The 27204-nt window shown below is 45.2% G+C and overlaps 1 protein-coding gene across 1 annotated transcript in view; it reads right to left on the reverse strand.

Moving 5' to 3' along the window:
* VWA5B2 (von Willebrand factor A domain containing 5B2) overlaps window positions 1-27204 on the reverse strand; it is a 50083-nt gene that overhangs the window by 5339 nt on the left and 17540 nt on the right. The window contains exons 7-16 of the mRNA XM_089508548.1: window positions 25067-25243; window positions 21277-21387; window positions 17876-18078; window positions 15062-15176; window positions 12807-12992; window positions 12080-12278; window positions 10057-10352; window positions 4751-4976; window positions 2902-3243; window positions 1203-1340 (exon numbers count right to left, since the gene is read on the reverse strand). Coding sequence (XP_089364674.1) covers window positions 1203-1340; window positions 2902-3243; window positions 4751-4976; window positions 10057-10352; window positions 12080-12278; window positions 12807-12992; window positions 15062-15176; window positions 17876-18078; window positions 21277-21387; window positions 25067-25243 — 1993 coding nt within the window. The remainder of the gene's footprint in view (window positions 1-1202; window positions 1341-2901; window positions 3244-4750; window positions 4977-10056; window positions 10353-12079; window positions 12279-12806; window positions 12993-15061; window positions 15177-17875; window positions 18079-21276; window positions 21388-25066; window positions 25244-27204) is intronic.

Genomic DNA, 27204 nt, shown 5'->3' on the forward strand with positions numbered 1-27204 from the left:
AAGACTAGAGCTGGGTGCTCTCTCACCGTCACCAGCAATGAGGCGCTGGAGGTTTGGGCGTGGAACGTGAGCGAGGACAGGGACTTCCATCCCACCGCATGGAACTTGACCTTGCTCTGCTCCAAGATATATTTAAAATTCAGATTACTAGAGACTCATCCTGGATCTAATCCGGGAACTAGTCTAGCTGTGAGAGGAGGTTAGAATAAAAATGCAAGTGAGGGGAAACAGGAAAAGAAGAGTATATGATGACTCATGTTATGAAGAAAGCAGATGGAGGAGTTTATCACACGAAGGAGATCGGAAGTTTATCCCGTGAATATCCTCCAAAAATCATGTAATTGCATGAAATGATTTCACATGACGTCATACAAAACCCACCATTAAAGTGGCCATAAGGGAGTATTCATGCACATATTTTTTACTTTTGGGATTTCAGCAACAATGTATTTCTGCTATGACTTTATTTGCACAATTGCATGTGATGATCATTCACGCAATTACTCGCCATTTTCGCTTTATTTCTGGGATGCTTTAAATGCATTTTAATCTCTCTTTAATGTCGAAATTTGCCCCAGTGTGATAAACTCCAGAGAGAGATTTTTCTCCATCACTCATAAAAGAGAGAATGACTCAAAGGAGTCTTCCACTGGAGCTGAATGGAGTGAGGTTAAGGACAGAGAAAAGGAAGGACTGCTTCACAGAGTGCCTAGTTAAAGCGTGGTGCTCCGTGGCAAAGCGGGCAACAGTGGTCACCTAACATCCAAGTGGAAGAGACAACTTCATGGAGGATAAGGGCTCTGTCACACTACACAGTTATATCACAGTGATTCCACCTTAAACTGCCATGACTGCATCTTTGGAGAGGCACCAGAGATCTCTGGCTGGGGATTCTAAATGCCCCATCCTAAACTACAAGTCCCAGGATTCCATAGGCTGTTGCCATGACATTTAAAGTGGAACTGTAGTGCTATAACTGTATAGTGTAAAAGGGCCCTGAGGCTGCTGACATTCCCTCCAGCAGCAGAAGCGTTATGTCCCTCTAGGCTGCTGAGGAGCACAAGAAGGAGAGTGCCATCATGGCACCCACATCACGCTCCTGGGCTTCCCTCCAGAGGCTTCTGGGACACTGGTGGGAACAGCATGCTGGACATTGAGGGGTTTCACTGAGGAGGGGATACTGCTGATCCAGGCAGTCCTACCTGTGCTGCGGACCTCAAGGGCCGAGGGCAAGGTCTCCTGAGTGGAAGCGTCCACAGGCACAACGCAGGTGTAGATGGAGGGTGTGGCGCAAGCCTTGCTGCACTGCAGGGCCTTCAGGCGGAATCGCCGGGAGAAACCTGCACAAAAACCATCCCCCCCAAAATGCATGTATGTATTTCATTTTCTGTTCTACGTTTTTGCATTTTCTCTTCACTCAGTTAATATTCAAGGCAGCATATAACAAAACCAAAAAAGGATAAAATACAGCAATGTAAAAACAATAATGCTAAAAGAAGATGAAACGCACGCATTACAACAGGAACATGGGATCTGACTAAAATCAAGAGTTGCATCCACACTGGAGTAATAACCTAGTTTGGCACAACTTTCACTCTATCTGGCTCAAGGCTATGGAATTCTGGGAGTTGGAGTTTGTTGTGGGCCCAGAGCGGAGCAGAGCTTAAGGAAGGAAGGCCCCACAACAAACTCCAACTCCCAGAATTCCATAGCCTTGAGCCAGAACACTTAGAGCGGTGCCAAACTGGGTTCTTTCTCCGGTGTGGATGCAGCCAAGGAGTGTTATTAATAACTGAAAGCCTAGTAAAGTATTATGCACATATTTTTTTCAGTTCTGCAAGAACAACAATCCAGGAGCCAAGCTCATCTGCCTGGGAAAGTATTTTCTCAACCAGGGCTTTGCTGTGCATCTTATGGACCGCTGTCAGGTGGCCTCCAACAGTATCTCTGCAAAAAGGCAGGCCCCAAACAGGCCTTCGATCATGAAGGGGCTGCAGGCAAGTCTGCAATGGAGGAAGTGGCTTCTCAGGTACCTTGGACCCAGGAGGGCTTTAAAGGTAAACACAAATGTGCATGCTCACAAATATATTTGACCTAGGCTTTGAAACAAAAAGGAATCAGTTTCAAGGTGAGGAGCCAGCCTGGTGTAGTGGTTTGACTACAACTCTGGAGAACAGGATCCGGAACAGGCTCAGCCACAGACATCCAATAGTTACCTTGGACAAATCACACTCTCTCAGCCTCAAGGGAAGGCAAAGGCAAACCCGCTCTGAACAAATCTTGCCAAGAGAACCCCAAGATAGGTGGACCTCAGGGTTGCCATAAGTCATAGAAACACAGAATCCTGGAGTTGGATGAGGCCTCATGGGCCACTGAGTCCAAGCTCCTGCTCCGTGCAAAATCTCCAGCTAAAGCATCTCCAGCAGGTCACTGGAGTGTCCAGCTTCTGTCTGAAGATATCTTTCTGAAGAATGAGACCTCACCACCTCTTTGGGCAGCTCTTGAAGGCACCTAACACCAACAATTTCAAGTATGTAGTAGAGAGATCTTGTAGCATCTTTGAGACTAACTGAAAGAAAGAAATTGGACCAAATGCATCTGAGGAAGGAGACTTAAGTCTATGAAAACTTGTGTTGCCCACTTCTTTCTTTAGTGAGTCTCAAAGGTGCTACAAGATCTCTCTCTATACTGATTCTACAGACTAACATGGCTATATTATTTATTTATTTATGTGTTTGTTTGTTTGTTTGTTTGTATCCCACTCTTTTCCCAGAACTGGGACTCAGAGCAGCTTCATAACATTCTTTCACCATCCACTTCTGAAAGCTGTCTCACAACTGGTTGCCAACTAGAGTCATGGCTGGGGGCACTGGTCAATCCAGGGAAAGGGAGTAGGCTTACCATGTTCAAGCTCGGCTTCTTTCTGGGCCACGTTCTCATTGTCCCGGATGACGGAGCCAGCCGTCAAGCGGTGGAGCAGCTTATCCCAGGCTTTGCTCTGCTCTTGCTGCTGGGAAGGCTCTTGGCTGTCTTTGGCAAGGAGGAGGGAGTCCAGCGCAACGGTCACTTCCCAGGAGACGGGCTTGCCTGCACTGAGCGCATGGATGACCACCTGGCACCGGAGGGGTGCCCAGGAGCTGCCTTCGCACTCCCCTGGTTCAGTGGCTGCTGGCGATGGGCTGAAAAGGTACGGAGGCTCCAAAAGTGTGTCCCAGTCCAAGTGGGCAGGCGACAGCAAGCTGCCTAAAAGCACAGGAGAACAAGGTCAGGTTTTGCAGCAGGACAGGCCTCTTGGCTGGAGACTCTCAGGCACACATCTCTAAGCGTTCCCAAGCCAGCAATGATGCCCAGTTGCACCTGGCATGCGTAAGTATTTGCATCCATGGGATGGTGGTACAGAACACCCTTCCAACTACCTCTTATAAATGGGAATTGTTCACCACGTTGTCAACATGGTTGTGGTATTAAAGGAACGTAGGTCCATATGTAGCAGGACTGTCCTTTCATTGAGAAATTTTGGAGTGTACGTAATAAAGAAACAAATGGGATATTAGGGGAAAATATACGGCTCAGAAAGAAAATAGCATCACACTTAATTTAACAAAAACAGGGCTGAATAAGAACCAAGAGGATGAGATTAAACAAATATGAAAAGCAGCGCATGGAGTCATTGAGGTGAAACATGATTAAAGTGGCATTAACCAATGAATAACCAGGCAAGAAACAGCAGCAAATCAGTCATGGGATTTTCCCGCAAACGACTTTTTGCCGGTTATTCCCTGGTTATATTCCCAAGATAACTGCTCTTGTGTTAATCTCATTTCAATCACCTTTTAATGTCAGTTGCGTGATTTTCTCGGGTTAATCACTGTTTAAAGCCCCAGTTTCCCCCATGCGATAAACTCCTAGGATTCTGTGATGAAAGATGTTGGAAGTTTGTTTGAAAATGCTTCTAGGTACACTTTGCAGGTGATAAAAAAGGGAATAATAAAATCATTAAAAGAAGGTAAATCCCCAGGACCAGATGGCTTCACACCGCTTTCTTATAAAACATTTTTAGAAGAAATAAGAGAAGCCTTAAGTCATGTTTTTAACAATATTGCGAATGAAGGAATTCCCAAATCATGGGAAATAGCCAATGTGTCAGTCATCCCTAAAGAAGGCAAGGACAATACGATATTATCAAACTACAGGCCCATAGCCTTATTAAATACCGATTATAAAATCTTCACCAGAATAATTGCTAATAGGTTGAAAAAGATCTTAAATAATATTATAAACACCGATCAAAATGGATTTTTGCCCGGAAGACAGCTAAAGTATAATTTTTGGAATTGGTATTTTGTAAAGGTAATAGGTCTTGCTCACTCAAGAACGAGCCAGTCCCCAGTTCAGGCAGCAGAGAGTAAGCACTGAGTTAAATACAACCAGAAATGCAGGCATGCAACATAGGCTGCATCCACACTGGAGAAATTACCCAGTTTGGCACCGCTTTTCAGCATCCTGGCTCAAGGCTATGGAATTCTGGGAGCTGGAGTATGTTGTGGGGTCCAGAGCGGAGCTCTGCTCTGGACCCCACAACATACTCCAACTCCCAGAATTCCATAGCCTTGAGCCAGGATGCTGAAAAGCGGTGCCAAACTGGGATGCAGCCATAGTAAGCCAGAGATCTTGCAATCCCTGAATAGCCCCATAGGCCCCTTCCAAGTCCATGTTTCTCTGAGTCCATGCGCTCTTCCCCATCACTCACTGGAATCAGCAGCCCCCTTGTGCATCTTTTGCAGCTCAGGCTCCATTGCGTCCAGCTTTCCCTCCACGGACCGGTTCCGCTTGTGGGACACTTTCTCCAAGGCCCGGCAAAGCCGATGGGTGTCCAGCTCACCGTGCGGGGAAGAGAAACTGCGTCCGGAGAGGGCAGCTCGGGCCAGGACCTTCTTCTTCCTCACCAGCTCCTCAGAGCTTGCAGCCACAGTGACCTTAAGCGAAGGCAAAGGGAAGAGGGTCAAAGGCCGGGAAACTCCTACAGTTCCCCAAATCATAGCAATCATAGGGCCTGGAAACCATGAAGCCCTCGAGAGACTTAAGGAGTGGGTATGTTTAGCCTGGAGAAGAGAAGGTTAAGGAGTGATATGATAACCCTGTTTAAATACTTGAAGGGGTGTCATGTTGAGGAGGGAGCAAGCTTGTTTTCTGCTGCTCCAGAGAACAGGACCCAGAGCAATGGATGCAAGCTCCAGGAAAAGAGATTCCAGCTCAGCATTAGGAGGAACTGCCTGACAGTAAGAGCTGTTTGACAGTGGAAGACTCTGCTCCTTGGGCCCTTATCACATGAGCAAAATTTGAAGTTATCCCAAGGTCAATGTGAAGGCAATGCAGGGGCAATCATGGGGTTTCAAGTTTGTTTATCACACAATGCCAAACGCAATCAGGAGCCATCCTAAACACAATCGGGGGTCATTCCAGGATTGGGCAAATTCGGGGAAAATAGGATTTAACCTAACCCTGGAATGACCCTGGAATGACCCCCGATTGTGTTTAAGATGGCTCCAGATTGAAATCGCACGATTGCCCCTGCATTGCCTTCACATTGACCCTGGGATCACTTCAAATTTTGGTCGTGTGATAAGGGCCTTAGAGTCTGGTGGAGTCTCCTTCTTTGGAGGTTTTCAAACAGAGGCTGGATAGCCATCTGTCAGGGATGCTTTGATTGTGAGTTCTTGCATGGCAGAATGGGGTTGGACTGGGTGGCCCTTCTGGTCTCTTCCAACTTTATCATTCTATGATTCTAAGCAAGAAAAACCACTTCCCTTGAACAGATACCCAGTGCTGAGCATACTCCACACCTGAAGAACTGCCTGAAGTTCATTCTGTGTCTGTGTGCCACAACACACACACACACACCCCAGTGAAGCATAAAACGGTACCAAGGAGACTTAAGAGATAGTTATTTGGATGGAAACTTTCAGCTTATTCAGCTCCTTGTTGAAGCAGGATCCACTTCAAGTCTTGTATCTAAAAGCAGTCATTTGGCAAACAAGCATGACTACACTGGGCTCCATGGAATTATTGGGGTCCTTTGATCAGAGCCCCACTAGAATGGCTTGCTTTCCATTCTCTACACATGAAGGCTGTCTGTGTTTTGGTCTTGATTCACATTCTATTTCCCAATGAAGCAAAATATTTTTCTTCTTTTAAACTGGGATGGCATTGGCATGTTTTACCTTAACAACACTGAAAGGGTTTCCTGATGCAAAAGCATGGAAGCTTCCTGAGAAATTCAGTGTTTTCCTCCCAACAAAGGGACTTATAGCCTCATAAAAGATTTGAGACAAAGTGGATCTCAAAGGCAGTAGGTTTTTGTATTGCTAAGGGAATTTAAAGTTTATTTCGAAGACTTTAAGAATCTCCCAGGACTCATATGGCCAGAAGGACGACAGTCCCACTTCATTCCATACCAAAATTCAGGCCTATGATGCCAATATCAACATGTTTCTTTCTTTCTCCTGTATGATTCTTAACACCTTTGCCTGATAAAGAAGCCAGTGGTGCTTCAAAAGCTTTGCAACATATATAATGTGCATTTTGGTTGGTCCAATAAAGGTAGCACTGTTTTGTGGATTTTGGATGATATTGTACTTTGCTACATGGCCAACATGGGCATCTGCGGATATTATTTGGCTTCTATGTTCTTCCACAAGCCTTCGTCTGGTTTAAAAATGACATGATGTTAACATTTGGCTAAATTCTAGAAATGCTGACAGGATCCGAAGGCTCCTTTCTTAAGATGTGGATCAAAGTTTATACAAGAAAGCAGCCCACAGCCTCACTGTCCGGATTGCTACCATTCGTTTTTATTAAGTGGGTGGATTCCCCTTTCTGCCTGTTCTGATCTTTGCTCTTTTCCTTAATTTTTATTTCTTTTTCCTAGGAACACTACCAAAACAGCAAATGAAATATTACTGTGAGGCATCAGTGGACTCGGTACTTTTAGGAATGCCTTTCCACACTTCCCCAAAAACATAGATGTAAGAGAAAGGAGGGCTTCATCATCTCTCTCATGGTAATGCAATGAAATGTGCAGCCTCTTTCCATGCTTCCAGTGTCTTTAATCAGATACACAACCAATACATTACCGTTAGGAACATACAGGTATTCTGCAGAGAGAGACGTGGATGTTCTCCTTTTGCACAAGATCCAGGGGAAAAACTGAGTGTGTGAAGAACTAAGGCCTTGTCTACACTGGTGTGAAACCCCATGCTAACCCCATAGTCACAGTGCAGTTTTAACTGTCTGCGGCACCTTCGATAACACCACTCTTGCTGTGGCAAAATCGGAGCAACCTGGAAGGAAAGGGCAGTCTTATGACAATCGCGAGTCCTAGACTGCAGGGTATTTCTGGCTACCTGGCTATATCCTTGCCGTCAATCCCAATTTTCCAGGTGAATGCAGGATAAAAGGCAGTTCTTTTTTCTCTGCATTTTCAGAGAAAAGCCCTGCATTGCCTGGAAATCTGGAGGAACATCATTTGCTAAAGTTGTAGCCGCTACAGGGCAAGTATGGGGTTTCCACTGGTGTAGGCAAGCCCTAAGAAATGGTCCATCAGTTATGGGCTAGAAACCTGCTGGTGTTTTACACCCACCTAAGTTCTCGTATGAATATAGCTGTACTTTTTAACCATTGCATTACGTCTGTATTTAGTTCACAGTTGTGTAAGTGGAACTGTAACCACTGCCCATACAGCTATGCATTCTTAGATAGTGCGTTAACTGTATGCCAATGCCTTCAAGGTACCATTTGATTCCCTGGGACTGTGGAAACAGCCACTGTTCATCCTCCATTGCACAATGATACAGTAAGGAAGCACATTTGTGGATATTGCTATTGGTAGCGCACTGCTGGCATTCAGCAGATGGATGATGTAATGCAAATACCACTTAACTACATGAGTATAGAGTTACACTCTGCAAGCACAAAGTAGGATCTTAGCCAAGGGTTTTAAATGAACACCACTTGAGGTTGCCTCTGCATGATGACCTATTCCCAGGGCTAATTAAGAAACCGAGCCATGACATAATCCACTTACAGACTACCTGCCTACTTTTGCAGCCCTGCCATGTACCTGCTGCTCCCTGCAGTGGTCAATTTTAGCAGTGCATCAGCAGTGAGCAGTTGGGGGGGGGGGGCTCTGACATCTTCCTTAAACCAAGACTAGTGCACATCTTGTTTACAAAGCAACTACACCTCATGTAGCTGTTGTAAACTGCTTATGAAGAAAGGCCTCACTGGGTGGTGCAGGGAGTGCAGACTGCACTGGGTGACACGCCAGAGGGGGTTGGTACACCTGAAGATACACCTGGTGGGGTGGTACACCTGGAGGAACTGGCACGGCTACTGGGCAAGTGAGAAAGGGCATCGCCTCCCTTTCCCATTCACCCAACAGCCACATCAGAGCCTTAATGGACTCTCTGGAGCCGGCAGCACCACCCCATTCAGTATCAGGATCTGCCTTCAGGATCTGGTGCAAGTGGCTGTGCAGACTCAAGACCTTTCCAGAGGGGCTGCCTTCAGAGAGCAGCCATGCTGGACCCTAAATGGGTGCTTCAGTGGCCGCAGTGCTGGCCCCCGCAGCAGTGGTCTGGGTGGCCAACTAGCCAGAAAAGAAGATTAGGCAGTTTGCCCTCCACCCTGCACCAAGTGACACCAACCTCCCTGCTTGTGAACAGCATGTGTCCTCTATTTCACACCTTGTTTAAAGGCAAATGCCAGCTGCTCATCCCCCATCTCACCCTGAGTGCCATGCCACCAGTTTTGGAAACATGGCAGTGGCTGGTGTGGCCCCTATTGGGCTTAGAGGGGATTCTGCCACTGGAATTGCCAGCCCCCAATTTACATCTCTTTGGTCCCTTGGTCATGGCATGGATATATTCCATATGGATTTAGAAGGACATTTAAATGTCATGATAATTATAATTTGTGGCTGGGGCTGGTCTAAGGGCCAATTTTCTGCCCAGGGACACTCTCAAGGCAGCACAGACTGCCAAAAACGCCCAAAACAAAACAAAACACTTGGAAGTAGCCAAAAGTACCACTTCTGGTTTAGGAAAATGGGTCTGGAAGAGATATGTCAGACATTGCAGGGGTTAAACCTGTCATGTAATTAAAGATGACTTGTCACTTCTGGACACTTTCAGAAGAGGCAGTTCACTTGGGCAGGGGAAAGGGGGGCAGCCTGGAAGGCTCAAGGGCTGCAAAAACAGCCTCTGGAGCCACATGTGCTGCCAATACTACGCTTTAGCCTTTCCCAAATTTCTATTATTGCAGTAACATAAATGTCCAGTTAAGCATTTAGAAAGAGAACCACAGAATCATAGAGTGGAAAGAGACCTTAAGGCAGACAATATGACTAAGCAAATCCAACTACAGTGGACCCTTGTTATACGCTGGGGTTTGGTTCCAAGATCCCCCGTGTATAACAAAATCCGTGTATGCTCAAGTCCCATTAAATATAATGACCTAGCAAAATGGTGTCCCTTATAAAAAATGGAAAATCAAGTTAAATTTATACTATTTTGGAACATTTTCAAACCGTGTATGCTTGAATCCGTGTATAAAAAATCCGTGTATAAGAAGGGCCGACTGTACATAATTTTTAATGTCTCACTCTGTGCAATTCTAGAAATTTGGGGACTGAAGGATAATTTCAATGCAGTGGCAGAATTCTTCTATGGAAGGACAACACCTTCATTTTGGCCTCTCTGTAGCTACAGCCCTGTCTATAATTTCCCTCTCCATAAAATCCCATTAATTCAACTGAGTAATTCATTGCCCAAGGGGGAAAAAATTGTCTGAAGCATTTTAGGCCTTGGGGCTTATGGTTTGGGTAAATTAAACTTCCAGATGTTGCCACTTGATAATAACAAAGTGAGGGATCTCTCTTTACAATTCCTACAGATGCCTTTCCAGAGGAAAATATCTATAGCTCTAAACCACAGAGAGACTCATCTTCTTCAGAGGTGCAGAGGTGCTAGACTTGGGAGCGATGTTTGCGCGCCTCACCTTAGCCCCAGCACCAGGCTGACCCTGGGGCAGCGGAGCAGATTTGGTGGAGGAGCTGCAGAGGGAGACACTTTTCTGGCCCTGCTGAGAGCTGCTTTCCAGAGGCTGGGCAAAGGAGCCTCCCTCCGGAGGGACGTCTCTGGAGCCGGTGGATTCGCTGCTGGTGGAGCTATGGGAGAAGAGGCCCTGGCTCTGGTCGGTGCTGACAGAGCAGTGGGTGAGCACATACTGCTCCTGGATGTAGGAGGGATGGTAGATCCGTTTCCAGATGTCCCCTCCAGGCACAGGATCCCCACCTACCAGGGAGAAGGGTTGTTGTGAAGAATTAAATATGATACCCAGCATCCCCAAACCCACCAGAGAATCACAGAATCTTAGAGTTGGAAGAGATCCCAAGGGCCAACAGTCCAACCCCATTCTTCCATGCAGGAACTCACAATCAAAGGACCCCCACTGACAGATGGCCATCTAGCCTTTGTTTAAAGACTGCCAAACAAGGAGACTCCACCACTTTGCAAGGCAGCATTTTCCACTGCTGAAGAACCTCTTACTGTCAGGAAGGTCTTCCTAATATTGAGGTGGAATCTCTTTTCCTGGAGCTTGCATTTATTGTTCCTTGTCCTGTTCCTTGTCCTATGGAGCAGCAGAAAACAAGCTTGCTCCATCTTCACTAGGACATCCCTTCAAATATTTAAACAGGGCCATCATATCACCTCTTAACCTTCTCTTCTCCAGGCTAAACATCCCCAGCTCCTTAAGTCTTCATAGGGCTTTATGGTTTCCAATCCCTTCACCATTTTAGTCACCCTCCTTTGGACATCTTCCACCTTATCAACGTCCTTTTTGAATTGTGGTGCCCAGAACTGGACACAGTATTCCAGGTGAGGCCTGACCAAAGCAGAATAGAGTGGCTCTATTACTTCCCTTGATCTAGACACCAACATTTCACAGATGAAAAATGGGACACAAGAGGCCAAGCAATGTTAGAGTGTGGTTAAGATGACAAATGTTATTAATGAGGAAGACTACACTAGGAGAGAGTGCAGCAGTTTGCCTTTGCCTGAGCCTCCAGAGAAGGAGAAGAGTCAGCCCCCGCCTCTCCACTCTGCTGAGTTTAATGAGTGAAAACTACTTTTGCACTTTGAACCCAGTTTGAAATTAAAATAAACTGAGGGGAAAGTGGAAGGAGGATAAAGAAGCTAGGACATTTTAAAAGCAACCAGAAAGAATAGGACAACAGAGGATGAATCAGGACTGTTCCTGCCAAATTGGGACACTTGGAGGGCGTGCATCTCAGACTGCCAAGTGGAAGTACCAAAGAAGTGAATCTGGATCTTTCCACATGTAAACTGTGTGTTAATCTGTTCCCCAATAATCTCATATTCTTGTGTTAGTTTGCACACTTCTTACCTATGCTTGAGCAGTCCAAGAGAAGAGATACAAAGATGGCCAAGGTGGAATGAAGCCTTAAAGGAATGGTTAAGATTCTGTATATGTTTAATTTGTAAAAGAGAAGACTGAGAGGCAATATGGTAGGCGTCTTCAAATATATCTAAAAGGATGTCTTGTAGAAGATGGAGCAAGCTTGTTTTCTACTGCTCCGAAGATTAGAACAGTAGATTTGAATGACCCCAAAAAGGAAGAACATCCCGATGTTCACAGCTGTTTGATAGTGGAATAGTCTGTCTCAGAAGGTACTAGACTCTCCTTCTTGGGAAGTTTTAATACAGGTTGAACAGCCATTGCTTGGGATCGCATTAGCTGGGGATTCCTGTATAACAGGGGGTTAACTATATGGTCCTTGCAGTCATTTCCAAATCGATGAAAATAAGATATTTTCTTCTCGAAAATCAGCCTTCCCAGCCCAGCACCCTCCTTCCCATCATTCTCAGCTTGTACAACCAAACTCTATTCTGGCTGTGGCTATTGGGAGCTATAATCCCATCCATCTAGGGAGCAAAATGATGGCCAGGGGTGTCCAACATGAATGCCATTGCCACCCACGCCATGGATATATACTCACTCTTCCCAGACTCTTCAGTGCCCCCAGCAGAAAACTCCAAAGAGATCTCATGGGAAATTTCGTGGAGGGCTTTACAGATGTCCTGGCTCTCCCCAGAGGGGTGCAGAGGGGCTCCTTCCAGGCCCATTGCCTCTTCCTGGGACGGGAACACCAAACCAGCGGAGCCCCTCGAGAGACTCCGGCCCATCTGTTCTCTGCCCTGGGGGTACAGGACCACCAAACAACAACAAGAAGACATTACTGCAAGCATGGGGGAAGCTTCTATCTCAAAAGGAAAAAGGAAATGCCAGGAGGAAGTGACTAAGGAGATTATCGGGGTGGAGAGGGAGCCAGGAGTAAAAGACATACCCCCAGCAAAGATGCACAGTCGCACTGAAGATTTTCAGACACATCCCGCTTATCCAGGACTTAATTCATGAAGATGCAGGAATGCTCCAGTAACAAATCATTCATGGGGAAGTCCTGTGAATGGTTTGTTGCTCACTGATTAAGTGCTGGATAAGCACATCATCATCTGAAAATCTTCAGCATGACTGCACGACTTTGCCAGGAGTATGCCTTTTTCTCCCCCAGTTTCCCCCTGTCTAATAATCTCCTATGCCCCAATACATTACTGGCCTACCAATGCTTTTCGAAAGCTGGTTACAGACACTGGCCATTATGTAAAAGTGGTCCATAGTTCCCAGAGTAAGGAGAGTCGTCATTGTGAAGGGAATGGGGACTCAACTGTTGGCTTCTTGTCCCGGAAGCTGGCAATGTGGAAAAGGGTGCAGTAGCTGATGAGACGGTCTCCTGGGTAGAGGGCCGCAATCTCATTTGGGGACAGCAGGGCCTCCATGGTGTCCGGCACGTACCAGTCGATGGTGATGTCGCTCACGGCCGGCTCAATGGCCTTCTTCAAAGACCTGATCAGCTGGAAGGGAAACACAGAGGGGTCCAGCATTTATGGTCATGCTTTTAGTCATTCACACATACACAGCACTCTTTCTTCATGTGAGCTTTTTTTTAAATGCAAATTTTCTTATTCTTGACAAGAAAGGATGGTCAACATTTCTGAGATCTCTTGCATTTTGAGGGTTTTTTTTTTGAAGTGAAAAATTCATTTGCAAAATCTTTTTGGGGCAGAAAATTGCATTTTGGAGGCAGAAACCTTCCTGTACAAACAATGGTCTAAGTTCTGTAGTTAGAGCAGACCCATTCACTCAATAAAATTTACCTATATTATATAGACTCACAATTCAACAAGAGATTGACTGGATCTACTCTGGCTGAAACTAAGGCGTTTATCATACGGGAGGGAATCAGCCAAATCCCGTGCAGAAATGGGATTGAAATCCATGAAAGCGGGATTCTTTTCAGACACAGTGAGCATTAATCTGAAATTAACCCGCACAGAAAGTGGACAAACCCCACAAAAGTGGGATTGTTTTCAGACACATCGGGGGCATTGAGCATTAATCTGACATTAACCTCCACAGAAAAAGGACAAAATCAGTGGCTTTTTACTTTGGGGATTTCCCCCCGATGTGTCTGAAAACGACCCCACTTTTGCAGGACATTCCCGGAATTTAAATCCAGTTTCTGCACGGGATTTGGGTACTTAGCCTCCCATGAGATAAACTCCTATGTAATAGCATGCAACCAAAGGTTTTTGTAAAAATAAACAAACAAGGAAATATGTACAACTCTATGGCCATCTGTGTAGAACTGTTTTTCGAAGCAACTCAAAGGTGTTTACAGACAGAAGGGGCTACTAATGAGTACCCAGCTTTTTGCGGGCAATTGGCTAGCACTTAGCAAACCACTTAGAGAGTGCTTAGCAGTATAGAAATTGAAGTGCTCTTGCTGTTGCTAGTGTGAGCAATCATATGACAACGTGCACCAGTTTATCTTCCCTCCTTAACAGATTTTTGGAGGACTCATGCTCAGTGGACCGTAGAAGACTTTAACTTGAAGAAGAAAGGAGATAAGGAAGACTGGGAGAGTGGAGTGAGAACTGAGCTGTTCATGCCCTAATAGCTCAGAATATCCTAGAAGACAGTGCTGGCCAACTGGAACCCAGAACATAGGCATTCCTATACACAGGTGGGAATACAATACAATATCTTTATTCTGCAACCGGACTTGTTCATCTCGGATCAGCTGTTTTAGTCATCAACGCACTTGTAGAAAGCATGGGATGAGTCCTTCCTGAATCTTCGTTCAAGAAGAAAAGCCAAAGAGATCTTTATTCAAATATCACATGTCAAGCTGTTCTTTGAGTGAACAGATTTCACAGAATGGTCTGTTATTTCATTCCTTCACGGATATTGCCACTACTTTCCTTGTATGGATTTCAGCATATATCGGCCACACAGAATGGTACCCATGCTGCAGTTGGGCTCCTTCTCAGCTGATCCAGACTTGCATTTTGCAATAAGGTAGAGATAATGGGTTTTGTTACAATGGATATGTTTTCAATGGCTGTAATTTGATAATTTAAGGCACTCCAAACAGAACTCTTTTGTACGTTTCTATGTACATGTCTTTTCACTTGTAATTCCTTTTCATCTTGCAAGCCTCCCTGGGTCTCAGCTTTGGGAAAAGGCAGGGCATAACTGAACCAGTAATGTACAATGAAGGTTGAGTCTCCCTTGTCTGAAATGCTTGGGGCCAGAAGTGTTTGGGATTTTGGAATATTTGCGTATACATAAAGAGATACCTTGGAGATGGAACTCAGGCTGAAACATGAAATTCCATTTATGCTTTGTATACACCTTATACACAAAGCCTGAAGGTAGTTTCATACACAGTATTTTAAATAATTTTGTGCCTGAAACAAAGTACATTGAACCATCAGAAAGCAAAGGTTTTGCTATCTCAGCCACCTACGTGGACAATTTTGGATAAGGGAGACCCAACCTGTACAATGTTGGCGCAGCACTGGCCATTTCGCTTGAAACCGCTAAAGTCAAAGCCATAACAGAGAAGAAAAGCACATACCTTGGGCTGCAGCCTTTCCCCAGGACTCAGGAATTCGGCCCGGCCTCTGCTGACTTTTGCCAATCCCCGAAGGAGCCTGCGGCAGGAGCCAGCGCCAAGGCCAAAGGCAAAGCACCTGCGGGGAAGAAGCCCCTGGGTTTGAGACATCCAGCGTGTTTCAAGGGGAATCTCATTCCATTTCAAAACTGGGGTGTGAAGAGGGAAGACTGGAATTGAAATTTCTACTATGCTCAGGAGCTGCAAATTATAGTACCGAAATGTATTGAGAGCAAGGGTTGCTAGGAAGATGGACATTAGGTCAGGTCAAACCCTTTGCTCTGGAAACGTATGTTTGGGCATCCAAAGGGGTGTATATGTTTAATTTATATGTAAGCAATGAATGCAATTTGTAGTTTTCTTTGTTCAAAGCACTACAAAAGACTAGTTCACTGGTAAATCAGGGCTCCAGAAATTTGGGAGTCTTTTCCTCTGGAGACGCTGCAGCTAAACAAACCCAGTTTCCTCTTCAATCATGTTCGTGGTCTCCCTGGTTTTAAATGAAATCCGCAACAAATGTACCATCAGGCTGCTGTGCAATAATCTTAATCTGCAGAGCACTTTACAGCAGTGCTACCAAAACTACCGGTCCACAGACTGGTGCTTTGCTGGAAACCAGTCTGCAGTGAGTTTTCAGTGGAGGAAAAAGAAAAAAACAGTGGCAGTCAATGGGCCAGTTTGGTGTCGTGGTTTCAATGTTGAACCAGGAGTCTGGGAGACCAGAGTTCAAATCCTTGCTCAGCCCTGGAAACCCATTAGATTACATCAGCCTCAAAGGAAGAGAATGGCAACTCCCCCCAAAACAAACCTTGCCAAAGAAATCCTGTGAAAGGTTCGACTTAGGATCTCCATCAGTCAGAAACAACTTGAAGGCACACAATAACCAGCCAAGGGGTACCATTTTTTTCCAATTCAGTTCAGCTGTGGTTCGGTTCAGTTCAGTTTAGCCATGAAGGCACTACACACACATTCAGATTGGGATGGGCAACTGCCTCAAGTCCAGGGGCTGATTTGTGATCCTGGGATCCTTTGGGAGCCCCAGGGAATGCCAAAAAATCCCAAATAAATACATACATAGAATAGCCTGCAAGGCCAATTCTGGTTTTTAGAAGTAGGGCTTTTTAATTAAACAATACTCGGGGTGCCTTCAGTCCGTTTTTAAAAGGAAATGTCCATTGCTGTGCACTTCTTGGAGGAGCATTCCTCCCTTCCTTTTTGGTCAGAAAAAAGGCAGTCCCGGGAGTGGAAGGGCCAAGGGCCACAAGAGCGGCTTGAGGAGGCCGCGGCATGTGGCCCAAAGGACTCCTTTTGCCTTGCCCTGCCTTAGACCAGCGACTTACTCTCACACTTGGCCCCTGCTTGGCTGGTAATATGAGAATAACAGGCTCATGTATGTGAAGTGCTTTCAACATTTTGAAGAATTGTTTAAATGCGTTGCATTATTGATTTCTTTTTCTTTTGTCAGTCAGTGAGCCATTAAAGTCACAGAGCTTCTGTCCACAATAAAAGCCAATCCTGATCCAACTCTCTTTCTGTAGAGCTTGAGGATAGCTCTCCTAGATTTTAAATGCAGAGCCTCCTTTTATTCTATGCTGTCATAGCACTTTGTTACCACTTCGCCATGACTCCATCCTATGGAATCCTGGGATTTGTAGTTTCATTAGGTATTTAGAATTCTCAGCCAGAGTCCTCCTCCAGTGCTTCAACAAACTATAAATTCCATGATTCTGTGGAGCAGTTAAAATGGTGGCAAAGTGCTATAACTGTGCAATGTGAAAGGGGCCAGAATGTCTTACCTATTGTTTATCGAACCATTTCCTGTATTGCTATGTACTGTATATGCATTATCCTACTTGAGAGTATGGATTTTCCCATGGAAGAAGATCCATGATGAACCCAAGCCCTCCCTCCAGTCCATCTGCCTTGGTCCAGGCCTTGGAGGTAGAGAGGAACTGCTGGACCTCTTACCCTTTCCCTCCACCACTCCCTTCTCCTTCTGTGTCATGTCTTTTTAGATTGTAAGCCCGAGGGCAGGGAACCGTCTAACTAAAAAGATTGTATGTACAGCGCTGTGTAAATTTACAGCACTTCATAAATAAAGGCTAATAATAATAATAATAATAATAATAATAAACCCACAGATTAGACTGGACATCCCTTGGGGTCTCTTCCAACTCTAGGATTCTGTGATTCTATGATAGGTCCTACCATAGACTCATAGAATCACAGAATCCTAAGAGATCCCAAGGGCCATCCAGTCCACCCCCTTTTGCCATGCAATCAAAGCGTCCTTAACAGATGGCCATCCAGCCTGTGTTTAAAAACCTCCAAGGAAGGAGACTCCACCATCCTCCAAGGGAGCAGCATATTCCACTGTTGAACAGCTCTAATGTTTGGGTAGAATCACTTTTCCTTTTCGCTTGCATCTGTTGCCCTGAGTCCTATTTCTAGAGCAGCAGACAATAAGCTTGCTCCATCCTCCATATGAAACCCCTTCAGATACTTAAACAGGGCTATCATATTATCTCTTAACCTGTTCTTCTCCAGGTTAAACATCCCCAGCTCCCTAAGACTTTCCTCATAGGGCTTCATGGTTTCCAGGCCCTTCAGCTTTTTGGTGGCCCTCCTTTGGACACACTCCAGTTTCTCAACATCCTTCTTGAATTGTGTTGCCCAGAACTGGACCATTTGTATATAGAGTTAGAACTAATATACAGCCTCACAAGCAAAAAAGGGCCAGAAAAGCTTCTGGGATCAGTGGACATGATGACTCCATACCTGACGGTGGCTGCCTGCCTCCTGACCAGTTCGATGACTTTGCCTGTGTTTCCAATGCTGCCGTCCATAAAGAGGAAGAGCTGCCTTGGGTACCCGCGATGAAGAGGCTGCCCCAAAATCCAGGTCAGGGCAGCCAGGAGGTTGGGTGCCCCCATGTCTCCCCGCAGCTTCCGAATGTATTCACAGGCCAGCCTGAGGGTCTCCTATAGACACAGATGGCGAGGTCATGGCCTAAATCTCTTAGCCTGACATCTTCGGATATAGGGCAGGAGAGAAATATTTTAATAACTATATACAGTGGGCCCTTGACATCCGCTGGAGTTTGGTTCCAGGGCCTCACCCCACACCTCTGGATACCAAAATCCATGGATGCTCAAGTCCTATCATATACAATGGTATAGTAAAATGGCGTCCCGTTTACAAAATGACAAACTCAAGCTTTGCTTTTAGGAATTTATATTTTAAAAAATAGTTTCATTCTGTGGATAAAAAAATTGTGGCTACGGAGGGCCAACTTCATAAATCCAGTTTCCAGTCTCAGCTACAGTAGGCCATTGACACAATGGATGTACTAAATTTGACACATCAGGACTATCCTAGGCCCTGATATTTCAGCCCAAAATCTGAGGTCTAGAGTCCCTATATTGGGAGACAGGCGGGATATAAGGAAATAAAATGATTATAACATCCACTTGCAATGTCATGGGAGGGGGCCCTGGTGAAGTTATAAGGCTGATATTACAAGGGGGAACGCCTTGTGATCTCTTGAAATATGAACCATCAGCCACAGTTGCATGGAGTATGCCATTCAAACCAAAAACACCAAATTTAACAGATGAGGAATACAGTCAGTGACCCATATTTGCAGATTTGACTTTTGCAGATTTGATTATTAGTCAATTTGATTAATATGTTCCCTCTAGGAATCTCTAGCTCCTCCAGCATGACCCTATGGCAGTGGTGGAGAACCTTTTAGTGACCGAGTGCCCAAACTGCAACCCAAACCCCACTTATTTATTGCAAAGTGCCACATCCCTCTGGATTTCTAATGACAAACTCTAGTGAAGTCTGTGTTGGGAAGATGGTGCATGTGCCGAAAGAGAGGGCTCTGAGTGCCACCTCTGGCACACGTGCCATATGTTCGCCATCACTGCCCTATAGTCAACATTCACCAGAAAGCATGCTGGAGGACCCAGATATTCCTCGCAAAAACACTTTAGGCAACTGTAGGTCCTCAAGCACAGTTGTATGGTCAACATTTGGCAGATGTTAACCACACACTTGTGCTGGAGGGCCTAGAGATTCCTAAAGAGGTGTTCCCTCAGGTTTAAAAAAAAGTGGTTTTTAATGGCAGTTTTGCAGTTTTTGATGGGGGTCCTGTGCCCCTAACTCCAGCGAATGTGGAGGCTCCACTGTGCACACTTTGAAAAGCAGCACTCTTGCCCTGAGAGTCCTCTCATTCCTCCTGAGGACTATAGAAAGGGAAGCAGAGCTTGAGATCTAGCAACACTAGTGTTGACTTACTGAGTTACTACTGATTCCATTAGTCTACACAAGTGAGAACAAGCAATTGGATCCAGCCCCATAGAGAATGGTAATAGAGTGCCCCAACCTGATCTCTTTTTGGTGGAGAGACTCTGGGAACACACAAAAGGGATTGTGGGCCGCATACAACCCACTCTTTCTCCAACCCCAAAGTAAAGGATAAGGATCTGTGAGGCACATTACTGAAAATACCCGGAAGTCCTGGTTCATATGTCTTCCAGCGTCTGAGATTTTGCCATGCACTGTCTACACACCACCAACCCTATCTCTGGACCCACAAATGTGTAACAAATTAGCTACACTTCCCAGGAAATTGCTGCCCCAATTGTCAGTTTCTGCATTTCTGACTCATGTGAAGACATTCAGCATCTCTCAGTCTGATCACAGCTCTGGAGTATTTCAGGGCTGTTTACAGTTATGGATCCTTGTGTTTGGAATGCCCTTCCAAAGGTGTCTTTCCTGCAGCCACATCAGAAGAGCTGGATCCACATTTAGGTGGCTGGAAGAAATGGACTTCTCTTCCATCACTATCATCCTGAAAATGTTATTCAGAAGAACAGAGGATGGGCATAGTATGGGGTGGGAGGGGATCCCTGAAAATTAGGTTGAAGTCATCTCACATGAACACAACGCTTCCATACGTGGAAAGCAAATGCTGGATCTATCCCACTGTCATTTTGTCACCAAATGAAGCCCTTTCTATTTGCCAAAGTAGGTCTTTCAGTACAAGGCTGGCTTTTTAATTTGGTAATGTCTATTGTTTCAGTTCGGTAGCTACTGCTTTATTGCTCTGCAATGTTGTTTTCTGTAAAAAATGAATTGAACATTATCATTTTCCTTACTCAAGGTTCTACTACTTTGTTTGCTAGTCTGCAAAAAGCAGCATGTCTATTCTTTAACCAACAAAGCCCTGTTCTCCTCTGTTTTGGCCTTTAGCCCTGCTGCTAGACAGCCATTACCTGGAGGGATAGGCAACTGAGTTAGGGCTCTTTTCTACTTTTCCCCTATGAGTCAGAAGGAGACACAATTTGGGAACCAAACGCAGCAGCAGAAGATGGTGGATCCCATCTCTAAATATTAATCCTGATTTTAAAGGAGTGATACAATGTGCTGAACTTATTTTGGGGATCAGCATATTGGATAATTCCTTTAAAATTCAGTCTAATTTACGTCTCCAGAACCAGATGAACTACATCCAAGGGTACTAAAAGAACTGGCAAATGTAATATCGGAGCCATTGGCAATAATAGTCTTTGAGGACTCCTGGAGAACAGGAGAAGTCCCAGCAGAATGGAGGAGGGCAAACGTTGTCTCCATCTTCAAAAAGGGGAAGAAAGAGGATCCCAACAATGATCCTCCAGTTAGTCTGAGATCAATCCCAGGAAAGATTCTGGAGCAGATAATTAAACAGAGAGTCTGTGAACATCTAGAAGGCAATGCCATCATCACAAAAAGTCAACACGGGTTTAAGGCCTTTGACAAGGTCCACCATGATATTCTTCCAAACAAGCTATTAAAATGTGAGCTAGCCAATGCAACTGTTACATGGATTTGTCATTGGTTGACTGGCCAAACCCAAAGGGTGCTCAGCAATGACTCCTCTTCATCTTGGAGAGAAGTGACCAGTGGGGTGTCCAGTGGAGTTCTGTCCTGGGCCCAGTGCTATTCAACCACCAACCCCATCCCTGGGGTTCTTTATCTATGATGCTGCATTTTTGACCACAAGGACTGATAATGCAACCCTTTCCTCCAACAATAGCATCCAACTAGTAGAACAACATCCCTGCAGGCTCATAGGTTTTTTGTCAGATCCAGTTAGTAGGATGAACAAGAACTCACAATATCAAATTACTCACACTATTACAGGGCTTGCTTGCGGTGAAGACAGGCTTGATGCTGGAGCCAAAGCCAGCCACATTCAACAAGGTGCCAGAAGGGAGACTTTTCACAGCCACCAAGAGAGCATCCTGTGCCAGGGATGGGGTTGGTGGGAAAGGAAAGGAAAGCAAGCAAAACCCATGAGATTGCACCCATGTGCAGCTTAATCACAGTGCTAAATCCCAGGACCCTCATGTTCATGACAAGCATAATGAATGCAGTATTTAGGTATGGATAAAAAGAGGCAGGTGAGAAATTGCTCTGGTGACTAAGAACAATATTTCTTAATCTTGTAGATTAAAAACAGTCAACACTCTTAATTAAGAGTTATAGCAATTAATAAAGAAATTACAAAGAACTGTAGTGGTTTGAGTGTTGGACTTGGATGGATATCCACTGGTTGATGATCTTGGGCAAGTTAAGACTCTCTCATCTTGAGAGGAAGGCCATGGCAAACCTGCCCTGATCAGACCTCGCCACGGCAGCCCTGCAGCTGGGTCACCTTAAGTTAAAATGGCAGTTTGTAATCATGAATTTTAAACCTGAATTTTATATTTAAGTATTGTCCTACGTATGGTAATATAAATATTGCATAGAGACGCAGCTTAATATGTGTATTTTATGTAATGGCCGTATTTTAACTACGTTGTAACTGCCTTGAGCCATGAGGAGAGGCGGGTAAGAAATAAAAATTATTATTATTATTATTATTATTATTAAATCAACTTGAAGGCACACAACAATCAACTCTTCCCCAAACTGTCTGTTACACATCAAGGTTTTCATGTTGTCTGTTAATAGCTGCTTAGCCACAACCCCTTTGAGAAGGGATTTCTACCATCTATTCATTCTGTTGTTCAGTTTTCCTCTCATTCTTGTCCTCTGGTTTTCATCTTTTCTTCCACAGGCTTCTCCTCAGCTTCTCTGCCCCCTCAATTCTCAGCAACTGTTCCCTCTTCCGTATTCCCTCTCATGTCACCTTTCTCTATTCAAGCAGTTCAGTCATTTACACAAGGCGTCTGGGATGTGTACTTATTCACTGAGGAAATTACAAGTGGTACTACATTCCCTGCAGGAGACATTTATTTTCAGAGCTGTACTCCAGTCAAACCACATTGCTTTGCCAATGGGGAAATGCCGTTTTCTTGCTTGTGGGAGCCTGCGATTGTCAGTGCAATGTGACTGTCAGTATTCATCTGTATGTGCCTGAACAGTGGAGAAATAGCTATGGTTTTTCAGGCATCCATAAAATATCACTGTGTTGACATTCGTACATAAATATCAGCATTTGCCAAGTTTGGGTGCTTTCCTTTCCCTGGTATGTTTTTGATGCATTCTCAACTGTGAATGAGCTTTGCTCATTTTACTTCCACAATGAAAAGTGTGGTAGTGAAACTGACAGAACCTTTCTAGATGCAAAGTGAAAATGACCCACATAATTCACAGAGAGCAGGGTGACAAGATCATTTTCAGTCAAACCGTAAAATGTGCCTGTTCTCAGGGTGGACCCTGGATGCAATTTTTAGACATCACCAAAAATCCTCTGAAAGCTGACTGCAGATGATGAAGAACGATGTGCGAGATTACATTCAATGCTCCTGGGCAATTTGTCACAACTTCACTAGTAGCTCTGACAGCAACTTTGACAGCAGGCGAATGAGTGTGTGAACTGACCCTACGCTTCCCTGGAAAGGCGTCCCCACGGTCAAGAGGATCTGCCTGTCTCTGCAAGTGCTGCGCGCTTCTTTGCAGGCGTTTTCCAAAAGACAGCAATGAACGTTAATTAAGAGATGCTGCTGCTCATGCGCTGGCTAACAGGAATGCTAAGTAATATAAGGATGGCATCAAAGTAGACAAGCGCAAGCATTAGCCCTTTTCTTAATGGTCTTTCCCCAGCTTCCCAAGCATCCATCCATCATACATAGATACCTGGCTGCTATCCAAGATAATCTGGGTTACAGCTAACCTGTACATATGACTTCAGGAGGTATTGAGCTGAAGGTCTCCCATTCTTTCCATTTCAATCTTCATCTAAAAGTCTGATCTGAAGGTAAATCGTGCTTACTAGAGTCTTCCGGAAGAATAATTTTCAACCTTCTACGTAAAATTGGATGAAGTGGCACTAAGGCAGCGGAGGGAACTGTTTTGGTTAAGAGAGCATGGAGTTTATCACACGAAGGAGATTGGGAGTTTATCCCGTGAATATCTCAGAAAAACTGAGTAATTACACAAAAGGATTTCATGTGACATCACACAAAACCCACCATTAAAGTGGTCACAAAGAAGCATTAATGTGCATCTTTTTACTTTCAGCATTTCGGCGGCAATGCATTTCCGATATCGCTTCATTTTCTCAATTGCATGTGATAAACATTTGTGCAATTAATTGCCATTTCTGCTTCATTTGCGGGATGTTTTAACTGTGCTTTAATTTCAATTTAATGTCAAAATCAGCCCCAGTGTGATAAACGCCGAAGTGGGTTACGGAGGACAAGGAAGGCTGCCCTTGCGGGGAAAGGATGCATTTTCTTTCTGTTCTTAAATGCCTCAAACAGCCCTCCTGCGGAGAATGTCATGCAACTTGTAATTTCCTCAGTGAATAAAGGGAACAATTCCCACGTGTTTTCGGCCCTCTCCGAACCCAGATGGACGTGGTCAACTTCCAAGTCGCTTCCTATTGTAAACTAGGGCCTCTTTATGGCTTAAAATAACTCAGGGAGTATCTAAGAAATGGTAAAATTACCTCCAACGCATCCAAAGGGGTGTTTGAGGGGATTCAGGGCAAAAAACCTGGGGAGATTCCTAGGGGAATCTGGGGGCCATAAAATGGCTCTGGGGGCCCCATGGGGGCACAGTTCTCATCTCTGACCGAGGGAGATGCAACATTGGTTCAGGTGAGCTGTATCCGCTCTACTTTAAAGCCAAGGATAAATACACTGTTGAAACAGAAAGTGTGGGAAAGTGTTGCTAATTTAATTTACCAATTAAAGCAATACTTAAATTAAAAGAATGATTTTCAGACTTGGCACGTGTTGAAATTACAGCTAGAGAAGAATTTGAAAATGTTGCTCATCCATGTTGTGTGTGTGTGGAGGAAAGCCCCATTTCATACACACAATATCAAGTCTATGCACCTCCAGAATAACCCATTTGATCGTCATTGGTGATATAAAAACACAAGGAAAGGAAATACTTAAAAGAGAAGCATTTTGACCTCATCATCTGAAGAAAAATCTGCTCCTTTTTTCTAAAAAGGAGGATGTATTTATCTGATATCATTTCTTTTGGCCTCTTTTTCATCCCCAAAACTAATTGCCAACCTGATAATAGTTTTGCTACTATTTGGGTCATCTCTTGGGTCAGTTTTACTACAGGAGAGGCCTTTCCCTCAACAGGAAATGACCTGAAAGTCTAGTTCCTAGTCACTGTCTGTTGGGGAAAAAAGTCTCTCCTGGACTGGATTAGTAGAATAAGAATCTAGAGAATGCACCTGTAGAGTTAATGGTTGTGTAGAAGCATGGATTCAGCAGGTGCAGCTTGTCAACCAACTGTGTGCCAAGCAACACCTGCTGAAATTCCCTTCCCTGCACAGCCCTTAAACCTTCCCAAGCTTCACGCTGCTAAGCCTTGTCTGTTGTCACTTCTTGTTTTCGTGGCTCTGAGGGCCACAAAAACAGCCACACTTTCCCCACTCCTGGTTTAGGCAATGCTGGGCTAGATGGACCAGTGGCTTGATCCGCATAAAGCAGACTCCTATATTCTGTTTACCTTGATCCCATCAAGGCTGGGATCGCTCGCGCTTCCACTCCGGTCAATGAGGAAGAGCATCTCCCGAGTGACGCTCTGGAAATCAGTGGAAACGCTGCCCATTTCGGGGCAGAAATTCAGCATCAGGACAGGATTGTGGAAAATGTCTTTGTGGAACCTCTTCTGGACAAAAGACACCTAGGAGAAGAGAAGGAAGAGACCAGGGAAGTTAGCATCAGAAGGGATATCCCAAGCGCCATCAAGTTCCACTCCTCCCTTGTTCAGGAAATCCACAACTAAAGCATCCCTCCAAGGAACCATCCAGCCTTTGCTTTAAAACCTACAATGGAGAAAACGAATGAAGATTCTAGGTCTCGTTGTAGTTCTAGGTCTAGGAAAAGTCCATTGCCTTCTAAGACAGTGTGTTCCAACTGTTGAACAGTTATTATAATCAGGAAGGTTTTCTCATATATATATATATATATATATATATATATATATATATAAATATATATATAAAATTTCATGTACAATGCAACCCTCTATATCTGAAATTCAGTATCTATGGTTTCAAAATATATTTATATTCTTTCTAGGCATTTCTAGGTCCTGCATTGTGATTCTATGGTCAACCCCTGGCCCAAGTATACCATAGAATTATGTTGGAGGACCTATAAAGAAGTGTTCTCTCTAGGCACTTCTAGATCCTCCAGTGTGATTCTATAGTATGCTTGCGCTGGAGGTTGCTCCTCTCACTGAAAATGATAGGGTTCCCTATTATCCACAGTTTCAGGGGTTCATTGGGGGTCTTGGAACCTTTGCAGATACGGGGGTCGTACTGTATATTGAATCTACTGGTTCATGTCCTAGTCTTAGGAACAACAGAAAACAAGCCTGTCCTTCAGATAATAATAATAATAATAATAATAATAATAATAATATGTTTTATTTATAGACCGCTATTCCGCGATGATCATAGCGGTGTACAGTAAAATCGTAATACAAGACAAAATACAGTTAAAGGAGGGAGAAGTCTCGTCCTTCAGGCAGTCCAAGATGTTGCTGGTCTGCCTGATGGCTCCCTCTGAGGCCGAGATGACAGTTGAGGAGGGAGGGGCCTCTTCCTTCAGGCAGTCCCTGATGTTGCTGGGTCTGCCTGATGGCTCCCTCTGAGGCCTAGATGACAGTTGAGGAGGGAGGGGCCTCTTCCTTCAGGCAGTCCCTGATGTTGCTGGGTCTGCCTGATGGCTCCCTCTGAGGCCTAGATGACAGTTGAGGAGGGAGGGGCCTCTTCCTTCAGGCAGTCCCTGATGTTGCTGGGTCTGCCTGATGGCTCCCTCTGAGGCCTAGATGACAGTTGAGGAGGGAGGGGCCTCTTCCTTCAGGCAGTCCCTGATGTTGCTGGGTCTGCCTGATGGCTCCCTCTGAGGCCTAGATGACAGTTGAGGAGGGAGGGGCCTCTTCCTTCAGGCAGTCCCTGATGTTGCTGGGTCTGCCTGATGGCTCCCTCTGAGGCCTAGATGACAGTTGAGGAGGGAGGGGCCTCTTCCTTCAGGCAGTCCCTGATGTTGCTGGGTCTGCCTGATGGCTCCCTCTGAGGCCTAGATGACAGTTGAGGAGGGAGGGGCCTCTTCCTTCAGGCAGTCCAAGATGTTGCTGGTCTGCCTGATGGCTCCCTCTGAGGCCAAGATGACAGTTGAGGAGGGAGGGGCCTCTTCCTTCAGGCAGTCCAAGATGTTGCTGGGTCTGCCTGATGGCTCCCTCTGAGGCCAAGATGACAGTTGAGGAGGGAGGGGCCTCTTCCTTCAGGCAGTCCCTGATGTTGCTGGGTCTGCCTGATGGCTCCCTCTGAGGCCTAGATGACAGTTGAGGAGGGAGGGGCCTCTTCCTTCAGGCAGTCCCTGATGTTGCTGGGTCTGCCTGATGGCTCCCTCTGAGGCCTAGATGACAGTTGAGGAGGGAGGGGCCTCTTCCTTCAGGCAGTCCCTGATGTTGCTGGGTCTGCCTGATGGCTCCCTCTGAGGCCTAGATGACAGTTGAGGAGGGAGGGGCCTCTTCCTTCAGGCAGTCCCTGATGTTGCTGGGTCTGCCTGATGGCTCCCTCTGAGGCCTAGATGACAGTTGAGGAGGGAGGGGCCTCTTCCTTCAGGCAGTCCCTG

This window comes from Sceloporus occidentalis, unplaced genomic scaffold, assembly GCF_023333645.1.
Source record: "Sceloporus occidentalis isolate IW3139 unplaced genomic scaffold, rSceOcc1.0.p SCAF_2, whole genome shotgun sequence".
In the NCBI taxonomy this organism is placed as follows: domain Eukaryota; kingdom Metazoa; phylum Chordata; class Lepidosauria; order Squamata; family Phrynosomatidae; genus Sceloporus; species Sceloporus occidentalis.